This window comes from Astatotilapia calliptera, chromosome 4 (genome assembly GCF_964374335.1).
Source record: "Astatotilapia calliptera chromosome 4, fAstCal68.1, whole genome shotgun sequence".
NCBI lineage: Eukaryota > Metazoa > Chordata > Actinopteri > Cichliformes > Cichlidae > Astatotilapia > Astatotilapia calliptera.
The window spans coordinates 8,437,355-8,458,009 of NC_137425.1; the positions used below are offsets into that span (position 1 = coordinate 8,437,355).

A 20,655-nucleotide genomic window follows, 5' to 3' on the forward strand; every position below is an offset into this window, starting at 1 on the left:
ATCAGTACCACCCCCTTTTATTTCTGTCTTCCTTATATTTCTCTTTACCTTCTCCTTCCCTATCTATCCATTCCCCATTACTTCTCTGTGGCCTGCTCTTTCTCTCATGTTTCCATCGGTCTTTGTCAAACCATATTCTGCTCCGTTTCTATCGCTCTCAATCTTTCCTCCCCCTGTCTTCTCTTCTCCGTCCTCACTTCCTCGCTAGGTATATCATACCCCTGTTGATGTGAATCTGTGAAAAGAAACTGTGATTGCAGATTGAGGAATAGCCTGCATTTCCCTAAGGGCTCATCTGCATTCAAAAAAGGCATTTTACTCCACTGGAGGATGTTGCTAAAGTTGGAGAGTCTTTATCTCCAAGAGCACCTTTCCAGATGGAGAGAAGCACCACAGGATCACTTCAGGATGGGACGTGGCGGGGGGAGCATAAACACAGACATCTCTCCCTGGATGCTCGTCATCCTGGATACACTTTGCTTGCAGAGAAAAGAGAGATAAGGGATTTGCTGATAGGATCTTTTTATTGTTTGCACTGAGTGTCCATTATTCGAATTCTCGCTTCAAACAGAACAAGAAACGCACATTTCCAGTCATGTTTTTTGCTGTCGCTGCAGTTAATCTCACAGAGCGAATGAGCTCTTTTACAGATAATTTGCCTTAATTAGTGTATTTGGGATTCAAAAATTCTCCTGAGACAAGTCACTCAAAAAAATCCCATTTATTATTGAAATGTATTCAACAATTCCAAAAGATAAGATAGACAAACAAGTCATAGATTTCAATTACAAGCTGTTTGTTCTTCTCATCATATCTATAGAGGCTCCACCCTACAGAGCACAATCTCATTGGCTGCTGCGTAAAATATATGTCATTGGCTGTAGCACAGGATAACTCTGAAAAATAACAATGTAATTATGGCACGGCACATGCTAAGATGCATACACTCACTGGTATGCACAGAATACACACATACGCGCACAAACGCAAACACGCATACACTCAAACGTGCGGTCATAATAGGCCAAGTCACTCACCCAATCAGTTTCATTCTCAAGCAAGCCATCAGGCAGCCATGTCGAGTAAATATTACCATAATGCCTGTGTGTCATTGAATATGCAGCTAATGAATGGATGACATCCAGTGAAGACACTGAAACATAAAAATTGCCCACTCACTTTCACTGTGCTTGAACGCCTCCTCTACCTCCCCATCTCACTCACTTCTGACTCTTTCTCTGCATTTGTGACTTTCTTTTCCTTGCTCGCTGCTTCTTCTTCTTCTTCATTTTTAATACCTCGCAAGAAACCTTGGAGGTCGGCATAACAGAAAAGAGGAAAGGATTGGCGTTCTTCAATTGGGTTACCTCTGAGTTTGAAAATTTTCTGTATCACATAACTAGTTGTACTGAGTGGAACATCTACATGAAGCTAGAACATTGAAAAGATTATTTATGCCCTCCTTTAATCTGAAGAGCAGCAGGACATTTGTGACAGTGCCAGAAACAGTGTGAGGTGGTTTCTGGAAAGGGTATTGTCTATATTAGATGTTTTCTTCTTCAGATACACTGGAAGTGCAGAATGTATTGTTATTCTCCACATGAATAATAGTTACCTTGTTTTACCTAGAAATGAAGAAAAACACACACTGCTATAAAATAGTGAAACTCTTGATTTAAAGATTTGTTTTCCAGCTGTTAGAGCTCTGAGCTGCATCACAAATAACATCTCTCAGTCAAACAGGATATCTTCACAAGGGACAAATATATTCTCTTTTATTTATTATTTTTTTTAAATCTTGCTCGTGTTGAATATTATGCATGTCTACAAAATGAAAACACAATCTAAGGAAAATTTCACGGAACAACACTATAAGTTTCAGTCACTTCAGTCCACTGATACTGCAGCTGACTGCTGCCGCTGTGGAGAGAAGAGGTGAGATCATCCACTTAGCAGGGTTTTCATATTTGTTGATATTTCTGTGCAATGGAGCAGGGCTAAAGAGGAGAGACACTGAGAGTGAGGAGCTTTTGACCAGTGGCACTGTGGCAAGGAGTGTGGAAAAACCGGCCCACCTCCACCTAACATCCCACTCCTCCCACACACGCCCAACCGAGCTCCTCTCAGTCCTCAGGAGCTTTGCATCCAGACTTGGCTACAGAACCTGGATGTCTTGACTGATGGATACGAAGCAGAGGTGTCCGTGATGATGGAGAGAATTAGGAAAACTAGAAAGCATTCCAGGCTTTTAACACATACACCCCCTCCCCCCCCGTCATACTACACTTAGTCTGAGTCTCTTCCTGTCTGACTGTCTCTGTGTCTGTGTGTTCTCAGTCTGCGTAGAGGATGAAGCCAGAGAAGGTGCTGTACTTGTTGTTGTTGCCACCGTGGGCTTTGCCTCCATCCAGTTTGATGTACACTTCGTCTCCTGCATCCAGATGGAGGATGACACTGTTGGAGGCGTAGTCATAGTTCTGGTCAGCATCTTGGGCAATGGCACTGGCACGAACCTGCAAGGCCAGGAGCAGATAAACACGTAAAGAAGAGGTAGCCTTCATAGTTGCTAAAGGTATCAGTACATTAGCTTAATGTATTTAGCAAATGCTATGAATCAGGTGTCAGTCTCTCATGCTAAGACAGATACTGTATTCACTCTTACAAGTCTATATTACTGTAAATCTAAACTAAAAGCACTTAGCGCATGTAAGTACTCATATATCTCCAAGGATGTACAGACATTACATTTGCTATTTTGAGCAGGGAATGTGTTTGGCATTTGAGCATAGAAGCTTGTAAGAAAATACACATAGCAAATACAGTTTTGATTACAATGGTGAATATATTCAGGAAACCCCAAGCTTACAGTTTTAAAATTACATTATTTTTAAAGTCAACTTAGATTAACATTTAAAATAAAGCTAGCATCCTCTTCCTGTCTCAATGGTCTAAAGTTCATAGAATTTTCTTTATTGATATTCTGCTAATTAAGAAGCAGAACTGCATTATTTATGACATGGAATAATGAAAGTGCAAAAAAGAGAAGCTTTTTTTTTTATCATAAGAGAGCAATAATGTTTATTCAACAGGAAGGTAATTTATCATTTAGGACATACATTTCGATTTGGTTTCATTTTGAAGTCGTTTTTTTTTTTTTGACAAATATATCTTTTTAATATTGATATTAAACATATAAAACCGACCCAAAACTTTAGCCTCTGTGTCAGGCAGATTTATGGTTTCAATCAAGCCAGGGGTCTTTTGCAGAGCTATTGTTCGACCTTGAAGCAAAATGCGCTCCAAAAGTCTCAGAAATGCAACAACAGGGCTTACTCTGGGGGGTCACAGTGTGGAGGAAATTAGAAGAAACAAAACATAAAAGATGTTTACTGAGTATAAGCAGAAATATCTGATAACTAAGAGGAGTGATGGGAATCGCTGGAATGAGTTTGCATCAAAAAGAGGAAAAAAGAACTTTGTTGTTGTTGTTTTTGGGTTTGCAGCTTCTGTCTGGCCACATGTGTGTATGTGTGTGTTTGTGTCCCTGTGTGCCTGTGTGTTTTGGCACTCTGTCTGCAGGACATTTGGAGCAGTTTCTAAATAACCTGTCCGGGGTAATTAAGACATCCACTACAAACGTGCTGTGTTTTTAAGTGTAGGTGCAGTCCCACATGAGTCTTGAAACAATAGCTGTGGTTTATCGCATGTGTGTACTTGTGTGTGTGGCAGAGAGCTGTTCTAACAGTGATTATTTAAGTAGGAATGAGTACTGCATAATGCTTTTCAATTCAATCCAATATTTATATAGCTAAATCACAACAAAAGTTGCCTCAAGCTGCTGTATAGTGTAAAGTAAAAACCCTACAACGATGCAGAGAAAACAGAGAAACCCCCAACAACCATATGACCCCGTATGAGCAAGTGCTTGAGCAACAGTGGGAAGGAAAAACTCCCTTTTAACAGGAAAAATCCTCCAACAGAACCAGGCTCAGGAAGTGGCAGCCATCTGCCACATCCTGTTGGGGTGAGGGGAGGGAGACAGGGTATAGACACGCTGTGAAAGGGAGCCATACTAATAATAACTAATGATTACATGCACAGAGATGTATAAACACATAGGGAGTGGAAAACGTGACTGAAGAAGAAATACTCAATGCATCATGGGAATCCCCCAAGAACCTACACCTACTGCACCGTAACTAAAGGAGGATTCAGCATCACCTCATCCAGCCTTAGCTACATGCTTTTTTTTTTAAAGGGACAGTTTTAAGCCCAATATTAAAACCAGAGAGGATATCTGTCTCCCAAATCCAAACTGGGAGCTGGTTCCACAGAAGAGGGGCCTGGAAGCTGAAGGCTCTGCCCCCATTTTACTTTTAAATACCCTAGAAACCACAAGTAAGCCTGCCATCTGAGAGCAAAGTGCTCTGTTGGGGTGATCCATAGCTATAAGGTAAGATAAGATGGGGCCCGATGATTCAAGAACTTTCTGAAGCTACATTTTAAAGACTAAAATCTTTAGCCTCCCTGTTTTCCAGCTGAAAGGTAAAGAGTGAAATTAAAGGCAAACCAGCTGAATGAAGATCCTAAGTTGGTCAACAACAGCTTTTATGAAAGCCTTATTCTCAATTCTCACTTCAGTCTGGCAGTAGTGCCATGCATTATTTTGTGTTGTTTTGCTTCTAGCACATTCGATTTTAAATTAAAAGAGTGCTCATCCAATTTATTATTACACTCCTACAGTGTCATTCTCATGATGGTCTTTTTTATGTCTGCAGCAGTAGCAGAGATATTGTTTGGTTTTTTTTGGTTTTTTGTTCACTCAACAGAGTCTGCTTCCTTGACAAAAATCTGGCACCAGTTCAGCTGGAGACAGTGGTGTGTTGCACAAGTAGCAGCTAATATAGCCTCGAGCTGTAAGCTTTAAGCAGAGATGAGGAGTGGGCTCAAAGGCTCTAGTATTCCAACTTCTTTCTAACTTCACACCTCCAAATTATTTTTCAGGTTTAAACTTCATTAGTGACACCAGTTGAAGAAACATAAGGCTTTATACAACCTTTTAAAAACACATTTAGAAATTATTCTCAAGATCTGAAAGTGTAAAATTGGCTTTAAACAATGAATATTAGCTCAGAGGAAGCGTTCGCTTTAATGTGGAGTTAACAGACTCATTGCTCTTCTTCACCCTCTTTTATTTAGGACTAGAGTAATAGGCTGGCAATCCTGATATACAAATGCAGACAACCATGTGGATTTTACAGCTTAATGGTAGAATGATCAGTCACGATGACCCCTAAAGGAAACAGCGAAGAAAAGGAAAAGAAGAAGAAGAGGTAGGATGTTTTTTAGGATGTCTGTAGCTTCAATTATGCCAAATGCTGAAAATCAAACTTAAGGCAAACGGCAGAGAAGGAAGCAAGAAGTGGATGTGGATTCAGTAAATATACATAAACCGGTAATAGTAATTAACAGCAAAGGAACTGGAGCCAAATATTCTTTTTGTTTTACGCTAGAGAAAATAATGACACAAACACAATCAGCATGTCCTTGATATATGACACATGCCTCAAACAAGGAAGAACCACATCACTGGTAATCTGTGTTTGTCTTTAATCGCTTTCTTTTCTAGACTTAATTGTTATGTACATCACAAAAACATCACAAAAGCTGCGATGTGATGGCCTTTCCACCATAGACCTCAGAGCTGGTGTAGATCCCCATGTAACACTCTGACATAGAGGTGTGCCTATAACAAATCATTTTGTCGGTGTTTAAATGTAAAAAGTCTGTGATCTAAATATAAAGACAAAAAAAAACAGCTTTAATTTTCATTACATATTTACCACATATGCATATTGTCGACTTCGTATCAGGTAAATTCTCCACTATGCTCACCAGCTAATTGTGCAAGAACATGTCTACTGTTTTTTAGAAAACAGCTGCTTCTTACCTGAAATGGCAATAAGAAGGCAGTGTGGGTGAACTAAAACAGTAGATCTGAGGCCAGAAAGCTAAACAATGAACTGTAACTAAGTATAACACTCTGTAAAGCAGAAGTCAACTAAGAATTCTCTGCTTTTTCATTGTTAATTACGCTTGTCGTGGTTTTTAAATCGCTATCGTTTATAATCTTTTTCACTCAACCAGTGTTGTGCTTGGTGTAGAGGACAAAAACAAAGACAAAAAGCAAAACACACACAAAAAAAGTGTAACTCTCTACTTAGCGTCTGCATCGTGGCTCAGTGCTATTAAACAGTTACTAACTAGACAAACGACATCATATGTAATTCAAATGGAGCACAATCGAACAGGAAGATCATTAATTCTCTAGAGATGGAAAAAAAGAAAGCACTGTACATCCTTAAAAGTATCTTGTGGTTAAATAAGCCTATTAAGCACTTAGTCTGGTCAGTAAAGTTGAATCCAAATCAATAGTTCGTGTGCATTTGCAGTGTTTCTTGTGGCTCATTATGGGGTCTCCAAAGTCTATTTCAGGCCTATCTTTAACTCAGTGTCCACAAATCTTTAAATCTGGGATTTTTGAGTGGGAGTCGACAAGTAGCTCAACAGGCATGCCCAATAATGCCGAGAATGCCCAATAATTAGTTGCCCTGTTTAAAGGAAACACACACAACAGGCATATTGACAAATGTTTGGGCAAGCCAGCTACTGACAGAGCTCTCCTGCACAGAAGGTATCACTGGTGCCAAATCTAATGGGGAACCTAAAACAGATTTTCTTTGCATTTAAATGTATAAAATAATAATAATATATAGATTATTTGTGTAATTTAAGTATATACCATTGACTAATGAAGCATTTTTTAAATTAAAAAATGTTTTTCTATTGTCTTTCCTGCTACAACAGCTAATGCTGTCAGCACTAAACTCTTAGCTCATCTTCTGTTGATTTTTGAAAACCTGCTGTTGGAAACATAAAAGTGTGCAGAGGATGTGCAGAGGCGTACCAGTCTTATTAAAATAGCAAATGTAAAGCTTTCATGAACTCAGCATTCAGTAGTTTGAATAACTGTTTCATGAGCTCGACCTGACAATTACGTGTATTTATAAAATGATTTAATTAAAATTCTGCATTTTTAAACTTTATATGGTTCAAGATTGAAAAGCTTCTGATAGAAACCACAAAATTCTTTCAGGGAAGCTTTTTGGAGCCAGTAAGGGCTTCTCTGCTGCAGCAATACAATGATGAACAGCCCGGCGTACACAAAAGGCTACAGTGGGTCGTGAAATCAAAAACAGAGGTGTTCTTTAACCGCAACTGTAAAAAGCATTTGAGTCTCAAGATGTCCTATTTAGGACACCGTATTTACAACCTGTTTTGTATGCTGTTAATGCTACATCTTACTTTAGGTGCAGCTACATTTCTGCTAATACCTCAAGAAATAATAATAATAATACCCCCACAGTGAGAGAAATGGCTTGGTCAGTATTAACATGTGTGATAACGATTCTGCTATAGAGTCAACATAATGCAAAATCTTATACTTTGTTACTTGCAGATGCGTTTTATGAACTCTTCTTTGCATTACCTTTAGCTCACTGCTTTAAATTCAAGTCAAGACTGACACTTCTTCAGCTTTCCACTTTAAAAAAAAATGTATCGATTAAACAAATGCTTGATAAAAGACTGTGAAATTCATAATTAACAAGTGAGATAGACGTAAGAAAGGTGGAAAGTTGTGGAGGGCCTGACAAGTTCTCTAACAGCAGTGTGGACAGTGTCACACTAGTACGAAATGTGCAAATAATGTAAAGGCTAATTTTGGATAATGAAATTCCGAGGAGAGGTTTTAAGATCCAGAAGTAATATATGGAATATTGTACATTTTTTTTCTTATTGTTTATCCTCCTGATTAAATCTAGCGCAGCTCATATCGATGTGCAAACAAAACCTCCTGTTCTGATTCTAAGATGCCAGTGTCCGGTGCATAGTAATACGAAATGATATGCAATGAGTGTGCAAAGTCAACACCATCTTATTAGAGGGTTACCGCCTTGGATTGTAGGGGAAGCAGGTGATGATGGCTCTGGAGGATTTGTCAGCTGAGATTTTTAATGAAACTTTACCAAAATATTTGCTTTGCAGGCAGTCGCACAGAAGCGGAAAACCTTTGGCAATGTCACAGATGTGTAATATCGTTAAGTTATTCTCTTTTCTTGCTCTTTAAAGGGCTAAATTTAGGCCATCTTGAAGTAAATGATTTATGGGATTTTTTTGGGGGGGGGAGATGAACAATACAAATATAACGGGTTTTTTTGGCAGAGATGGAATGAGCAAAGCCCTGGTGAAAGCAAACTTCCCTGAAATCCTTGTAGTTCATCCACAGTGATATTTTTGTTTTGTTTTGTTTCTTTGCTCTAATGGTTTTTATCCCCTTCTGAGACTAACTGCCGCAGTCTAGACCTCCTTCGCTTGCTTTCAGTGATAAGCATGCATGAATAAAACCTCTCACTATTTTTGAAATAATGATCAGGGAGCTCCTATTGGAGCTGTTTTTCTTTTTCTCTTTTCTCTCCCCCCCTCCCGCTTTCACTCCTCTGCACAAAACTTGCTTGCGATATGAGCCAGAGGTCTAAATTCAGGGTATGGCAGATGTATAGCCAGAGATGAGCAGGACAAACAGCCAACTGGCAGTGCGTGACCTTGACACGGAATATGTAGAGGAACTTTGACAAGACAAACAAAGCGTGAGGCCGTAAGCGGCGGCTCCAGCAATGGTAAATGAGGTGTCAGGCGATGTTGTCTTCCTCGTGGCTGCTCGTGCATGTTTGAATCCGTCATATCATCAACATGATGGCCTTTATTGAATAATATTTAAGACAAAAAAAATACAGGGCTGTGCTTGGACTTAATAATACATGCCTGTAACAGTGCAGTTTCTCTTAAATGTGAATGTTACAGCTATCAGTAATGATAGCATTAATCTGAAGGATGAATTTGTGGAACATTATTAAAACCGTCACTCACCCTCAGTCACTTGGGATTTCCTTTACAATCAACCTATTATCTAAAAGGCGCTTTGCATTATTTGCATTCAGCTGGCGCAGCTTGCTGAGTTTAATTGTAAACTCTGTAAAAATTCAGTTTTTTTTCTTTGTCTGTTGTCTGCCACGAGACAGGCCTGAAACATCTCAATGGGACAGTGATCTTACAAGAGGCTTTGTCACCGTGACAAGGACATGTCTCGTGGCTTCTCTGACAGGGATTTGTTGACTTGATGTTGAGCCTCCATTTTGGATCAACGAGTCTATTGGTCCCCTTTTAAATCAAAGTGTGCTGCCATCTAATTGTGTTTGAACATTCCAGCCGTGAACCGCATGCCTAATGGCAGCTTAGATAGCACGCCATCTCTACCGAGCCCTATTCAACGCATTCCTGCGACACACGTGCAAACGCATACACGCACCATGACAGAGCGACACAAAGAGAGACATGCTACATGGAAATGCATTTTTATGCAGCCGCGTGCGCTAGAGACACAATTTTACTAAAGTAATGAGAACAGGAAAGTACGAGGGGTTGCAAGAGAATTGTACTGTCAGAAAGTGGCATGTGTTTACACGTTCATTTGTTGGAGACCTAAGTGAAAACATGATAAGAGAAGTGAAATGGTAAGAGCAGATTTGCCATCTGTCAGAAGCGAGTAAAAAAAGGTCTCCTGAATTAATTTCACCAGCTGTTCTCTTTGTACCTGCTCAACCTGCTTTGAAACGCAGTGACTTTACAGCACAGACCTCTCACTGTTTATGAAATTGCCATTTGGTATCAGGTGTTAGTTCATTAGTTTATAGCATGTAGCAGCAGTACGTGATACAAATACCGTAAAACCTTTTCCCAGGGCCTGATTATTAGTATTGCAGTTTATCAGTGGCGACAAAGAGGATGAAACTCGGGCAGCTTCTCCTGAAAGAGCCACTGAAAGAAGCCTGTCAGAGGAAACAGTGGTGGGGGAGGAAAAAAGAGGAATGAACTTTGACCCGCAATCCAGCCACTCTTTTCTTTGTTGTGTCTGCTTCATCGCGGTCAGTTAATTACCGAGATACAGCACAGCACAGTCTGCCTCGAGCATCACCACCAAAACCACAATCACTGCTTCTAGCATTGTCTGAAAAGACACTTTCACTGCAAAATTTTCAACCTTTGTTCACACTGAGCCTGTTTTCCACTTTGTTTCATAGTAATCCTCGAGGCACCGAGAGTTTCCTTTATTCTTACCAAGAAAGCTACAAAAAAGGCAAAGTGGGTTTTTGTATATGTGTTGGATGAGAGCGAGAATGTCAGCTTTGTTATGACATGCATTTTTTCGTATAGTAGTCTGTGTCGTTCTTACTGGGCAGTTGTTGATATTTTACCCATACTCATTTTAAGGAGGGCATGAAGTGTTAAACGCGCTGAGTTATGTAGCAGACTGTGAGTCATTTGGAGCCATTGACTTGCTGCTTTCCTGTGAAGAGGGAGAGAATAATTGTGGGTATCGGTGAAGACTGAAATCGGGGGACGTCTAAATGTCAGGGGCGTGAGGAGAGAGAGAGAGAGAGAGATGTTTGCATAAGAGGGCCAGGGGCACTTGTCTATCTCCCATATGGCCCTCATTATAATGAAGAAGCCTTGTGAGTCAACACCATAGCATCCTTGAGTCAGCCAGTCACAGGAGACAATCCATAGCCTATTTTGGACCGTATGTTTCAGATCTCTCAGTACTTGAGATATTAGACATTATCAGTATTTCATGAGTTACTTAATCTGAGATGCCAGCTCAGATGGTCTGTGCACTGCTGAGCTGTAATAGCTCTCTATTTGAGAAGCTCAGTGTAAAATGTTTTAAAAGTAATTGAATGATTACTGACAAGTGGTGGGCAGCTTTCGAGCAACTTTTGAAACTTCACCAATAAATGATAGATTTTCTCTCAGTGCTTTCAGATGACAGCCCGATGTCATCTTGACATTTCCAATCTGTGTGGTATTTCCTAACAACGTGGGCCAATCTTCATTTAATAGCCCTCGCACCTAATTAGGCCAGCTCTAATGTTCCACTCGGCAGAGTGTCAAATCCAATGTCCAATTACACAGCAGATCAAGGCCAAAGGTCCGCCTTCACTACCTCTCAGGCTGATTATAGAAGAAGTGCCATGATATACATCACATTGAAACAGGTCTGTCAGAAGAAGAAAGAAATGCACATACATGGGCACACACACTTCCACACACACGCATAAGGGGATCAATACCGCAGGCAAAGAGGGACTGAGGGTAGCTCACTAAAACCCCGCCTGTCTATTTCAGACAGAGTCTCTCTGTTACACCAGGCGAACGCACAGAGGCCTCTCAGTGCTGAAGTCAGACCACGATGAAGAATAGCAGGTCTGAACATTACCAGAATGTTAAAATCAATCAAGTCGAAGTATTGCTGTATTTGTGTGCAGATAATCCACGAGAATGCAACGATTACTCCCTTTTTTACACTTTAAGAATGAAAATGACTGAAAATCTGCCTTATTTTCTGAAATCTTATTTGGTTTAATTAAAACTTAACTTCTTTGTTGCACCTTTTTTTCTTCTTCTAAAACATATGTCAATAATCGAATCAAGCAGAGCAGACCTTCTCCAGATGGCTCAGCTTCCCTTGTTTAATGTTGGGATTGACACCAGATGCTAAACACAATGCGTGGGTTTCACCTGGATACACAGCAACAAGATAAACAGCCTTGTGCTCATGTGTATCAGAGCTGAAGTCCCACCTGGAGGTGTCTTTATGAGAAGAGATGGGCTGAGGCAAATGGTTTGACTGAGAAATGACATGTGACTGAGATGGGTTTTGGTTAAAAAAAAAAAAATACAAAGATTTTTCCTATGGATGAGTTGAAGGATGGTTCACTTTAACTTATTCTGTTGTAGTGCAATGCATCACTTGAAAGAACCGAAGAATATTGATGGCATTGTGTTTTAGGAAATCGATCCTGTGATACAGCAACCTGGATTGTCTTTTTAAAAAAAGTTTTTCTTTTTCAGAAGATGAAAACTTTCTGCTCCTTTAAAAACGTGAGCTTCTGTAGACCAGATGCAGAGGAGAGATGGAGGGCAGTGCACAGTTGGGGTGGGTTGAGGCTGTGGGTTAGAAAGGAGGGGCAATCATGCACGCGTGTGTGTGTGAGCATGTGCGAATGTGTGTGTATGTAAGGAGGAGACTGCTGCGGTAATTGCTAGGGAAGAGCCATGTGCACGAAGGACGTTGAAGCTTATTAAAGGAGGAGACAGAGTGATTATTCACTATGGTCCTCTTGAGAGACTGACGCTGAAGTCATTGCTTTTAATTAACTCTGAAACGGTTTTGCGGATTAATAACAATATTAAGAAGGGAACGGAGAGGAAAAGCGCAAACACATCCTGGATCTGGTTCAAGCTTTTTAATTACAATTAAATAGACTCGATGGCACAATAGCACAATAACTATCTCTTTTCTGTCCTCTTTCTTTCTTCTCCTTTTACTGCGTCTATTCAATTTATCTTCTTATAGCTGCTGCCATGTCTCTCAGGATGTGTCCAAGACAGGTTGTAGCAAAGCATTGATTTATTGGAAAGAGTTTAGGATCGGTTGGGATATTTGGCACAAAAATAAAAAGAACATGCAAAGAAGAAGCCAAAAAAAAAGTGTGAGAAGAGGAAGCTGGAAAGTGAATAAAGTGTGCTGTGCTGAAAATAGATTTTCCTTTTGTTTGTTTACCAAAAACTGCAACTTTTTGCTCTAGGTTGAAAAGTGTCAAAGTTCTGGAGACAGTGTTTGGATTCCACTTGGTGCCCTTTGCCAAGTTAAAACACAAAGTGGAAGAAGCGGAGAAGAAATAAAGTAACCTCTGGATGCTTATGTTCGAAACAGCTTGTAAGAACCCCAGGAGTAGGAGGTGCACATGCTGGAGTAAAACAGTTCTGCAAGGCCTGGAAACCCACCACTTCAATAACGCCAAAAGATGATAAAATACTAGTATTGTCTGCAATTCCCTGGCCTCCCCTATCCCAACTCACAGTGTAGCTTTTTGCTGCCTTAATGAGCTGAGTAAAGCACCAGTGTGACTGTAGGAGTTTCAGTTTGACTCTGAACACTTCAGCAGAGATGTAGCATAAGTTGCCCAACATTTATAACTATTCACAGTCATTTACACAAACTAAGTCTCTAGGGCGTCCTCCATCAGCCAAGCAACCTAATAAACACCATGGAAGGACTGAACATTTATGCATAAGCTGTGCATAGGACACAGGAAGACAGAGAAAGAGAAGCAGTTACCACTTTATAAACATTACGCGGGTCTCTGGTGATGCACACTGTGCGTCTAACTTAAGTACCTCCACACCCTCCTCTTGGGAGCACAATGAAGCGGGAACAGAAGGCGTTTTATAGGAACATATGTTCTTCTTCCCCTATTATATATCAATGCTTTTACACCCACCCAGAAACATTACTGTTGAGTGAGACATTATACTGTATATAGAAGGCAAATGTTGTAACTCTTTTTTTCTCCCTGGGCTTGAACTTGGTGAGGTTAAAGGATTTAACCTCTATCTCCCTGGGTGACACAGTAGTTTCACACCAAATCTTATTTCATCTCTAAATCTCACATATCATGACCACAGTACTTGTTATTGAGCACCCCATATTAACTATTGCATATTTACATTTTTTAAACAGGTCACTTAACATTATAAAAGGGAAAAATAGCCATTATATGTTTTATAGTATTTAATAAATGTGAAGCAGGTCTTTTAAATTGCATTTGGAGACTGAGTCTCAGAGGATCAATCTCATTGCTGTGTACCAGGCTGTGAATCACTGTGAAATTCTGAATGTGGTCCAAATATAATACATTTCATGTGACTTGAAACAAGTGTTCTCATATGATGTTAATTTAAAGCTGAAATGTCTGTCACATTTCCTAAACGATGAATATTGTGTCTCAGTTTGGGTAAAGTATTCTGACCATGCATGGTGGCAAGGAATTAAGTGCAGCAGAGCTTGTAACGCATCCAGTTTCAGCCCACATTAGTAAAGCATAATAATGTGTGAAGTGCAATGTGAAGGTTATTATTTTTATTATTGTTATTTGCCATGATTTCTTCTCCTATAATAGAGATTTTATTGTTTCGTGTGCAGGTTGCAGGTTGAAAGGTGAAATCAGGTAAAATAGATCTGTTTTTATAAACACGAATATTAATTTCTTTACTGCAAATAGTGCTTTTTGGTGTCTGTGATTACACTTGCAGCAAACTACAGTGTTTGATATGGGCTCAGCCACAAGCTGGTTAAGCAAAAGAAAGAATAACTGTAGCATGGCATCCGATCTGCTTACAGGCAAACCATTTTACTGAGCCGTTTTGAAGATAAGAGATCTGACGGCGGGTGGGAAGCCTGATCTGGTACGCATTGCCAACCTGAGAAGACCCTCCGGGGCGCACAATAATGTTAGCTCCCCATTAAAATGATGCATCAAAGAAAGCGATAATAGATCATGCAGACGTCCTAATGCATTTAATACGACTGTAAAGGCAGATGGATTGGTCCGCGGTGTCCGCTAAGCTACCACATGTAATGTACAGTTAATATGTTGTAAGCGAAATTTCACATTTCCCCATCTGCTACTTTCACTCACAGCGACTATGAGTATAAAGTTATGTCGCAACAGAATGTTATAATAATAATATTATTAATAATACTTACAATAACCCTCCCTACTGACATTTATATGGAGTATAATTCGTCCTCCGAAACTGATAAAATGAAAGTAAAGCCCTCTGGAAAATTCAGCCTTGTAGGTTAAAAAATACTTTCTACTTCTGCAATTTGATTTAATAAACACTCGAGCGTTTTCACTCTAAAACAATTTAGATACTCAACTCCTTCCTCACGTTGCTTCCACTTCAGGAAAATCGATACGCACGATAGTTTTTTCCTTTTTCTTTCTTTCTTTCTTTTTTTTTTTTGCTAATTTTACAGTGTACAAGCAAAAAGATCGGTCGCACCCCACGCTCAGTCCACACCGTGACCGTCCTCTAGATCGCGGGACGCGGCAGTGTCAGGACGCATCATGCAAAGAGGGGACGCACTTGCAAACGGTCAACACATCTTTATCTCTAGGCGCGGTGTATGCCACAGCTGCGCGCTCTAGGCTTTAGAGGCGGACGACAGATGCCCAACTTGTCTCGCAATGTCACTTTTTATATGCAGGGTGTGTCATGAAGCTACTTCTTTAAGCAGGAGAGCCACAGAGGAAGCGGGAGAGGACAGGAGAGTGAGCATCAGAGGAGTCAGATAGTCTTACGCTGAGAAAGAAAACTCAGAAAAAGTTTCAAAGCACTAACCTGGCCATTCTTGCAGAGGTCTGCCCACATGCTTGTGCCGTCCCCTCCTCTCATCAGCACATGGTAGATGAAGAAGTATGTACCCGGTATGCTGCAGATGAACTTGCCCGAAATGCCATCATAGTTGTTGCCCAAGTTGGTGACCACATCATCAAACTTGAGGATCTCGTAGCCTTCGTGGGGATTTTTAAGCCCTGCATAGAAGGCCACCCGAGGTACTGTGCTGTAGGTGGCTGTGCTGATAGCTCCGTTACCCCCCAGACCCAAAATCCCAGTCCTTCCTTGATCTCCTCTGTCACCAGGAGGTCCAGCTGGTCCTGGTGGCCCTGGTGGCCCTGGTTCTCCCGGCGGTCCAGGTGGTCCCGGCTTGCCTGGCCTGCCAGGCTTCCCCTGTGGGCCCTGCAGTAAGGTGGAGGGTGGAAGCACATTGCTGTGGTCACTCAACGCCTCTGCCTCAGCCTGAAGACCGGTGGAGCTCGTGCTGCTGGCTGGAGTGCCTTTGTTCATGTAGGGATCACACACCATACGGCAGGTTCCCAGCATCTCATAGTGGCTGGCATCTGTACCCACGGAGCTGACGAGCACGGGGATGAGCACCACCAGCACCAGGACCAGCATAACCCCTACGGCAGCCGCCACCAGGGTCTTCCTCCCGATGCTGAGTCGGGGAAGAGGCTGCGCTGCCAGCGTGGGTCTCCCGGGGGCGGAAATGGTGACTGCTTGGTGTGGGGAGCCTGTCACCGAGGAAAGGGATCCACAGATCCCAAGAAGAGTTGCAAGAGGAGCGGCGAGTGTGTGAGGGTGAGACAAAGACCCACATACACTTGATACACCTCACTGCTCCACTAACTCACTCTAAAGTAACCAAGCAGTCACTCACACACACAAAAAATACTTAAGGAAACCCAAACATCCACACGAAGACATTCAGCACGTACTTACAAACACAATCTGACTTGTGAGAAGAAGCAAGAAGGATGCAGAGCCCAAAGGAATGGAGTGAGAGACAGAGGGAGCGAGACAGAGAGAGTGAGTGAGAGAGAGAGAGAGAGAGGATGATGAGAGTGGGTGAGTGTGAGAGAAACAGAGCAGTCACTGGATCTCTGTGACTGTGTGTCTGTGTGTGTGTGTGTGTGTGTGTGTATGTGTGTACGTATAGTGAGTTAGTGGAGCCGGATTCTCAGGCTTGGCTTTTTATACGGCAGAGCAGCGGAGCCTCCCCCCTTCCCCTCTGCTCCCCTACCGAGTGAGGGGCTGGTGTGGCTACGTCCCCTTCTCTCTCTCTCTCTCTCTCTCTCTCTCTCTCTCTCTCTCTCTTTTTTCTCTCTCTCTCTCTCTGGCTCACTCAGTAGAAGGACTCTCATCACACTGCATTTCTTTCAGCCACGCTCCGAAACCACAGAGGAACCATAACAACCCCCTGACCACCTTGCTCCCCCTCTTTCAACCTTCTCGTTCCTCCTCTCCTTGCTTTCCCTCCTTTCCCCACTTGGGATGTTGTTTCTCACTCCTTTGCTTTCTCCTCTCTCTCATCAGCATCCAGTCTCTAAAAATAAAGATGGAGCTGTGGAAAGCCAATCTTTTTTTTTTTTTTCCTGGAGGTGGGTTCTAAAGATTCATGCATATATGTGCAGACACAAGACAACATTTAAGTCTTCCATGCCAGGAAATGCTAGCAGCTTCTCAGGAAAAAAAAGGTGCTAATTATAAAAGTTAATGCCAAGAACAGACCAGTGAGCCAACAGAATGACCATACAACCACACATGTAACCTGTTCTTAAAGGTTTGAGTGTGTTTTTTTTTTTAATGATCTCAGTGGAACATCACATGTCTACCCCACTCTTCGGGGCAGCCGGCATTGATGCTCCTCTGCTGATATATTTTTTTTCTACTCCCCTTCCCCCTGTGTCAATAAGACTGTTTCTCCACCTGAATGTGCTGACACCATTTCTTATTTGTGTCTTTTTTTAGGTATCGATTTCATGGTTTTTATCAAATTAAGGGTCCTTGTTGGGAGGAAAAAAAATCCATATGCAGCAGTGATGTCATTTGTTTGACATTTTCATCCCTTGGTGTGATGAATGGTAAAGTAAGAAAGCAAATGACAAAGTTGGTAGATGGCAAACGTAGTCATCATGAAATGTGTGTTTGGGTTGCAGCAATTTTGTTTTGCTTGTTTTTGGTCAACTTTAAATCAGAACACAAAAAGAACTAATATGTGATGGATGGAGAAAATCTGGCAAGTCTGTTCATGCAAATGGAAAGCTATGAAAAATAGGATTCATAGGATTTTACAGAAGCAAGCGTAAAAACAGCAGGGGTGGGCTTATCCCTTTATATCTAAATGTATCTTTTATGTATTTAAGCCAATGCAGCTAATAGAGTAACAAAATGCATTTAAAGTTCAGATCCAGATCAAGTTGACTGAATTGAAAACATGTTACTATTATAGGTCTCATTGATAAAATGGCACAGTATGCTTTAAAGTTGCAGTAATCCAGCGTTCCCATTTTTAGATTATTTTTGCCGTGGCATATGCACACATATTTGGTTAAGGTCAAGTTTTTTTTAGTACACCAGGTGTTTTTATAGATAGATTCCACTAATCTGTTTAAACTTGTGTTAATTAGTGAAATCAGCCCATGTGGTCATTGGTTGGAAAATATTTCCAGACTCTTGGCTTTCTCAGCGTTGCCTATTTCTGGCTTTGATAGGACAGTTTGTTCCTGAGCTGGACTGCGCTCTTGTGACGGATTGAGATGGATCAATGAGCAGGATGCCTGACTATTTGTCATCACTACACTTGACATATCACCAGTTATTTTGCTGTATTTCTGACTCTTCATCATCATTAAACTTCAGGCACAAACTTATGGCATCACCAGTTGGTTGTCTAATTTATCACAGAGCAGAAAGCGTGAGACATATCCAAATAACTGGCACACCAGGTGCACCTGCAATGCATATTTGGCTGTTTTGTTCTATTCCTCATAACAGACATGGAGTTTGCCTATATGACGAAGTACACAGGGCCTAAATTGGTTTTGGGGTTTGCTTAAGGGGTCATTGTTTGTTCTTCACACCTGCCGGCTGTAAGTGACAGTCAGATCACTGTGCCCCAAATCTCTAAAGCTCTGCACCACAGAGATCAATGCACACTAGAGAGGACAAACAGAATGCTATAGTGATGAAAGAGAGATGAGAAAGACAGAGAGCCAACCAGTAGCGATGGGAGCAAGAGGTACAACATAGGCGGGCACTACCTGCTGTAACAGCTGAAATATCTGTCAGTGGAGCTGGTTTGTTTTGCATGATTGCATATAAAGAGATCATCTGTAGGTGTAATTAGAGGTGAAATTCAATTGAATGTTGCTGACATCATGCTTTGAGACCTGAATAGCAGTACGACAGAGAGATAAGTCAACTGAATTTCTTCTTTTTTTTTTAATTTCATAGTTATTAGTTGTTTAACCCTGTGATTTCTAAGTCATTATTGGTCGTGACCATAATCCTATGGTGTCAGAATATATAATTTTTGTCTTTTTTACTAATTTGTTCTCCATAGTCTGTAAAGTCTATGAACTGAAATGCATCTAAAATGTCAAATTGTTTTTCCAAAATTGACTTTTCACATCACTTTGAGGTTAGAGTTTAGAGGTAGGATTTGTGTCATCACCACTGACGAGGTTAGTTGTTGTTTACACTTGGATGTTAATCAGTGCTTCACTACCTGGCTAACTTGGAATCCTTGGTTGGGGTCTTTGTGGGGACTACTGGGTGACATTAATGTTCACATGGGCAAAGACAATGAAACCTGGAGGGACTGCCTTCCTGATCTGAACCTGAGTGGTATTTTGTCATGTTTGAGTATAAAGATATTTATAAATGCGCTTGGCAACATGGCCCCCTAGGCTGCAGGGCGATTAAATTTGTATTTGTCCAATAAGGTCTGTGGCTGTATGTCCTGGAAAGTTTGTTGAAGAAAGGAGCTGAGCCGTCAGATGACTTTGATGCCGAAGAAAATGCCAGGCAGGCTTGGTGCACCCAAGTGTGTAATGATGGTGTACTGGGTGAATCTGCAAAGCCTGGAACTGAAGATCTTCAACTCCCACATCTGGCAGGATATCAACAGCAGCAACTCCTGAATCCCAAAAGTGGAAAGAGAGTGGAGCAGGAGGTTAAGAGCTAGATTAGGTTATTTACCAATTAACCAATAAACATCAGAATCAGAATCATCTTTATTTGGCCAAGTGTGTGCACACAAATAAGGAATTTGACTCCAGTCTGCATGCAAAAAAAGAAACATTTTTTTCTATCTTTTTCTAGATATTAAAAATTCAGGGAAAGTGAACCAAAATAGTAATGTTAATGTTGCCTTTGAGTTTTTCAATAACTAGATTTATTAATCTACATTCTCACTTGCTCACAAGATAATCCAAGTATTTTTTTTGACCTGGTTTATTGGAGGGAGTGGTTAGCACTGTCACTGAACAGCAATATAGTGCTGGGTTTGAATCCACCAGCCAGCTGGGGCTTGTCTTTGTGGAGTTTACTTGTTCTCTTGGGTATTTCTGGTTCTTTGCTCAGTCCAAAGACATGCTTGTTAGGTTAGGACTGGATATTCTACACTGGTAGTAGAAGTGTGAAAATGAGTGGTTGTCTATTGGTCTGGGTTAGCCCTGCAGTAGCCTGGCAACCTGTCCATGGTACAAACTCCACCCTTTGCCCCATGATAGCAAGGATAGGCTCCAGTCTTCTTGTGCAACCCTGAATTAGATGAGTTGAAGAAAAATGGATGGTTGCGTTATTGGAGTAAATGTCAGAGCGCAAAATATATCAAAGAATGGTGAAGACATGTTTAAGTATAACAAATATACATGTAATAGAAACAAATGCAATAAATAAAAATACAGAAAAATATGAATGCATTTTTGTGTAACCCTGCTATGTTACTCTGAAAGACAAAGGGGTTATCCTTTAAATGTACAGCATGCTTTTGGGGGTTTTTTGGGATGGGGTTGCACCGTTAAGTGTTGTTAAAAGGAAGCACAAACAGGTTTTGTACTGTACTACTGATCGAACTGTGATGAGAGCAAAAGCTTTTGAAATTTGAAACGTGAGCAGATGCGAGGACATGGCAAGAACAGGAAACCAGAACCTCAGTAGCACTGCGTCCAGACATCAGCCACATCCAAACACACCTCAAAAGCTTTTAATCACTTTGTTGTTCTCCCTGGTTACAAAGAGATGGGGAGGAAGAACAAATGTGTTTCCAAGAGTTTCAGA

At 41.0% G+C, this 20,655-nt stretch overlaps 1 protein-coding gene across 1 annotated transcript; it reads right to left on the reverse strand.

Annotated features, from left to right (window-relative positions):
* Positions 1–1,745: 1,745 nt before the first annotated feature.
* On the reverse strand, positions 1,746–16,379 carry c1ql1l2 (complement component 1, q subcomponent-like 1-like 2). Its single transcript, XM_026164400.2, has 2 exons — positions 15,370–16,379; positions 1,746–2,513 (listed from the first exon to the last, which is right to left on the reverse strand). Exons 1-2 carry the CDS (start codon positions 15,985–15,987, stop codon positions 2,334–2,336), a joined length of 798 nt encoding a protein of 265 aa, XP_026020185.1. The 5' UTR covers positions 15,988–16,379; the 3' UTR covers positions 1,746–2,333.
* Between the last annotated feature and the right edge of the window lie 4,276 nt (positions 16,380–20,655).

Excerpts from the sequence above, each read along its gene's own strand:
- c1ql1l2 (XM_026164400.2), bottom strand. The coding sequence starts at position 15,987 with ATGCTGGTCCTGGTGCTGGTGGTGCTCATCCCCGTGCTCGTCAGCTCC. Across the intron at positions 2,514-15,369 it reads ACCTCTGCAAGAATGGCCAG|GTTCGTGCCAGTGCCATTGC; the intron begins GTTAGTGCTTTG and ends CTGGCCTTGCAG.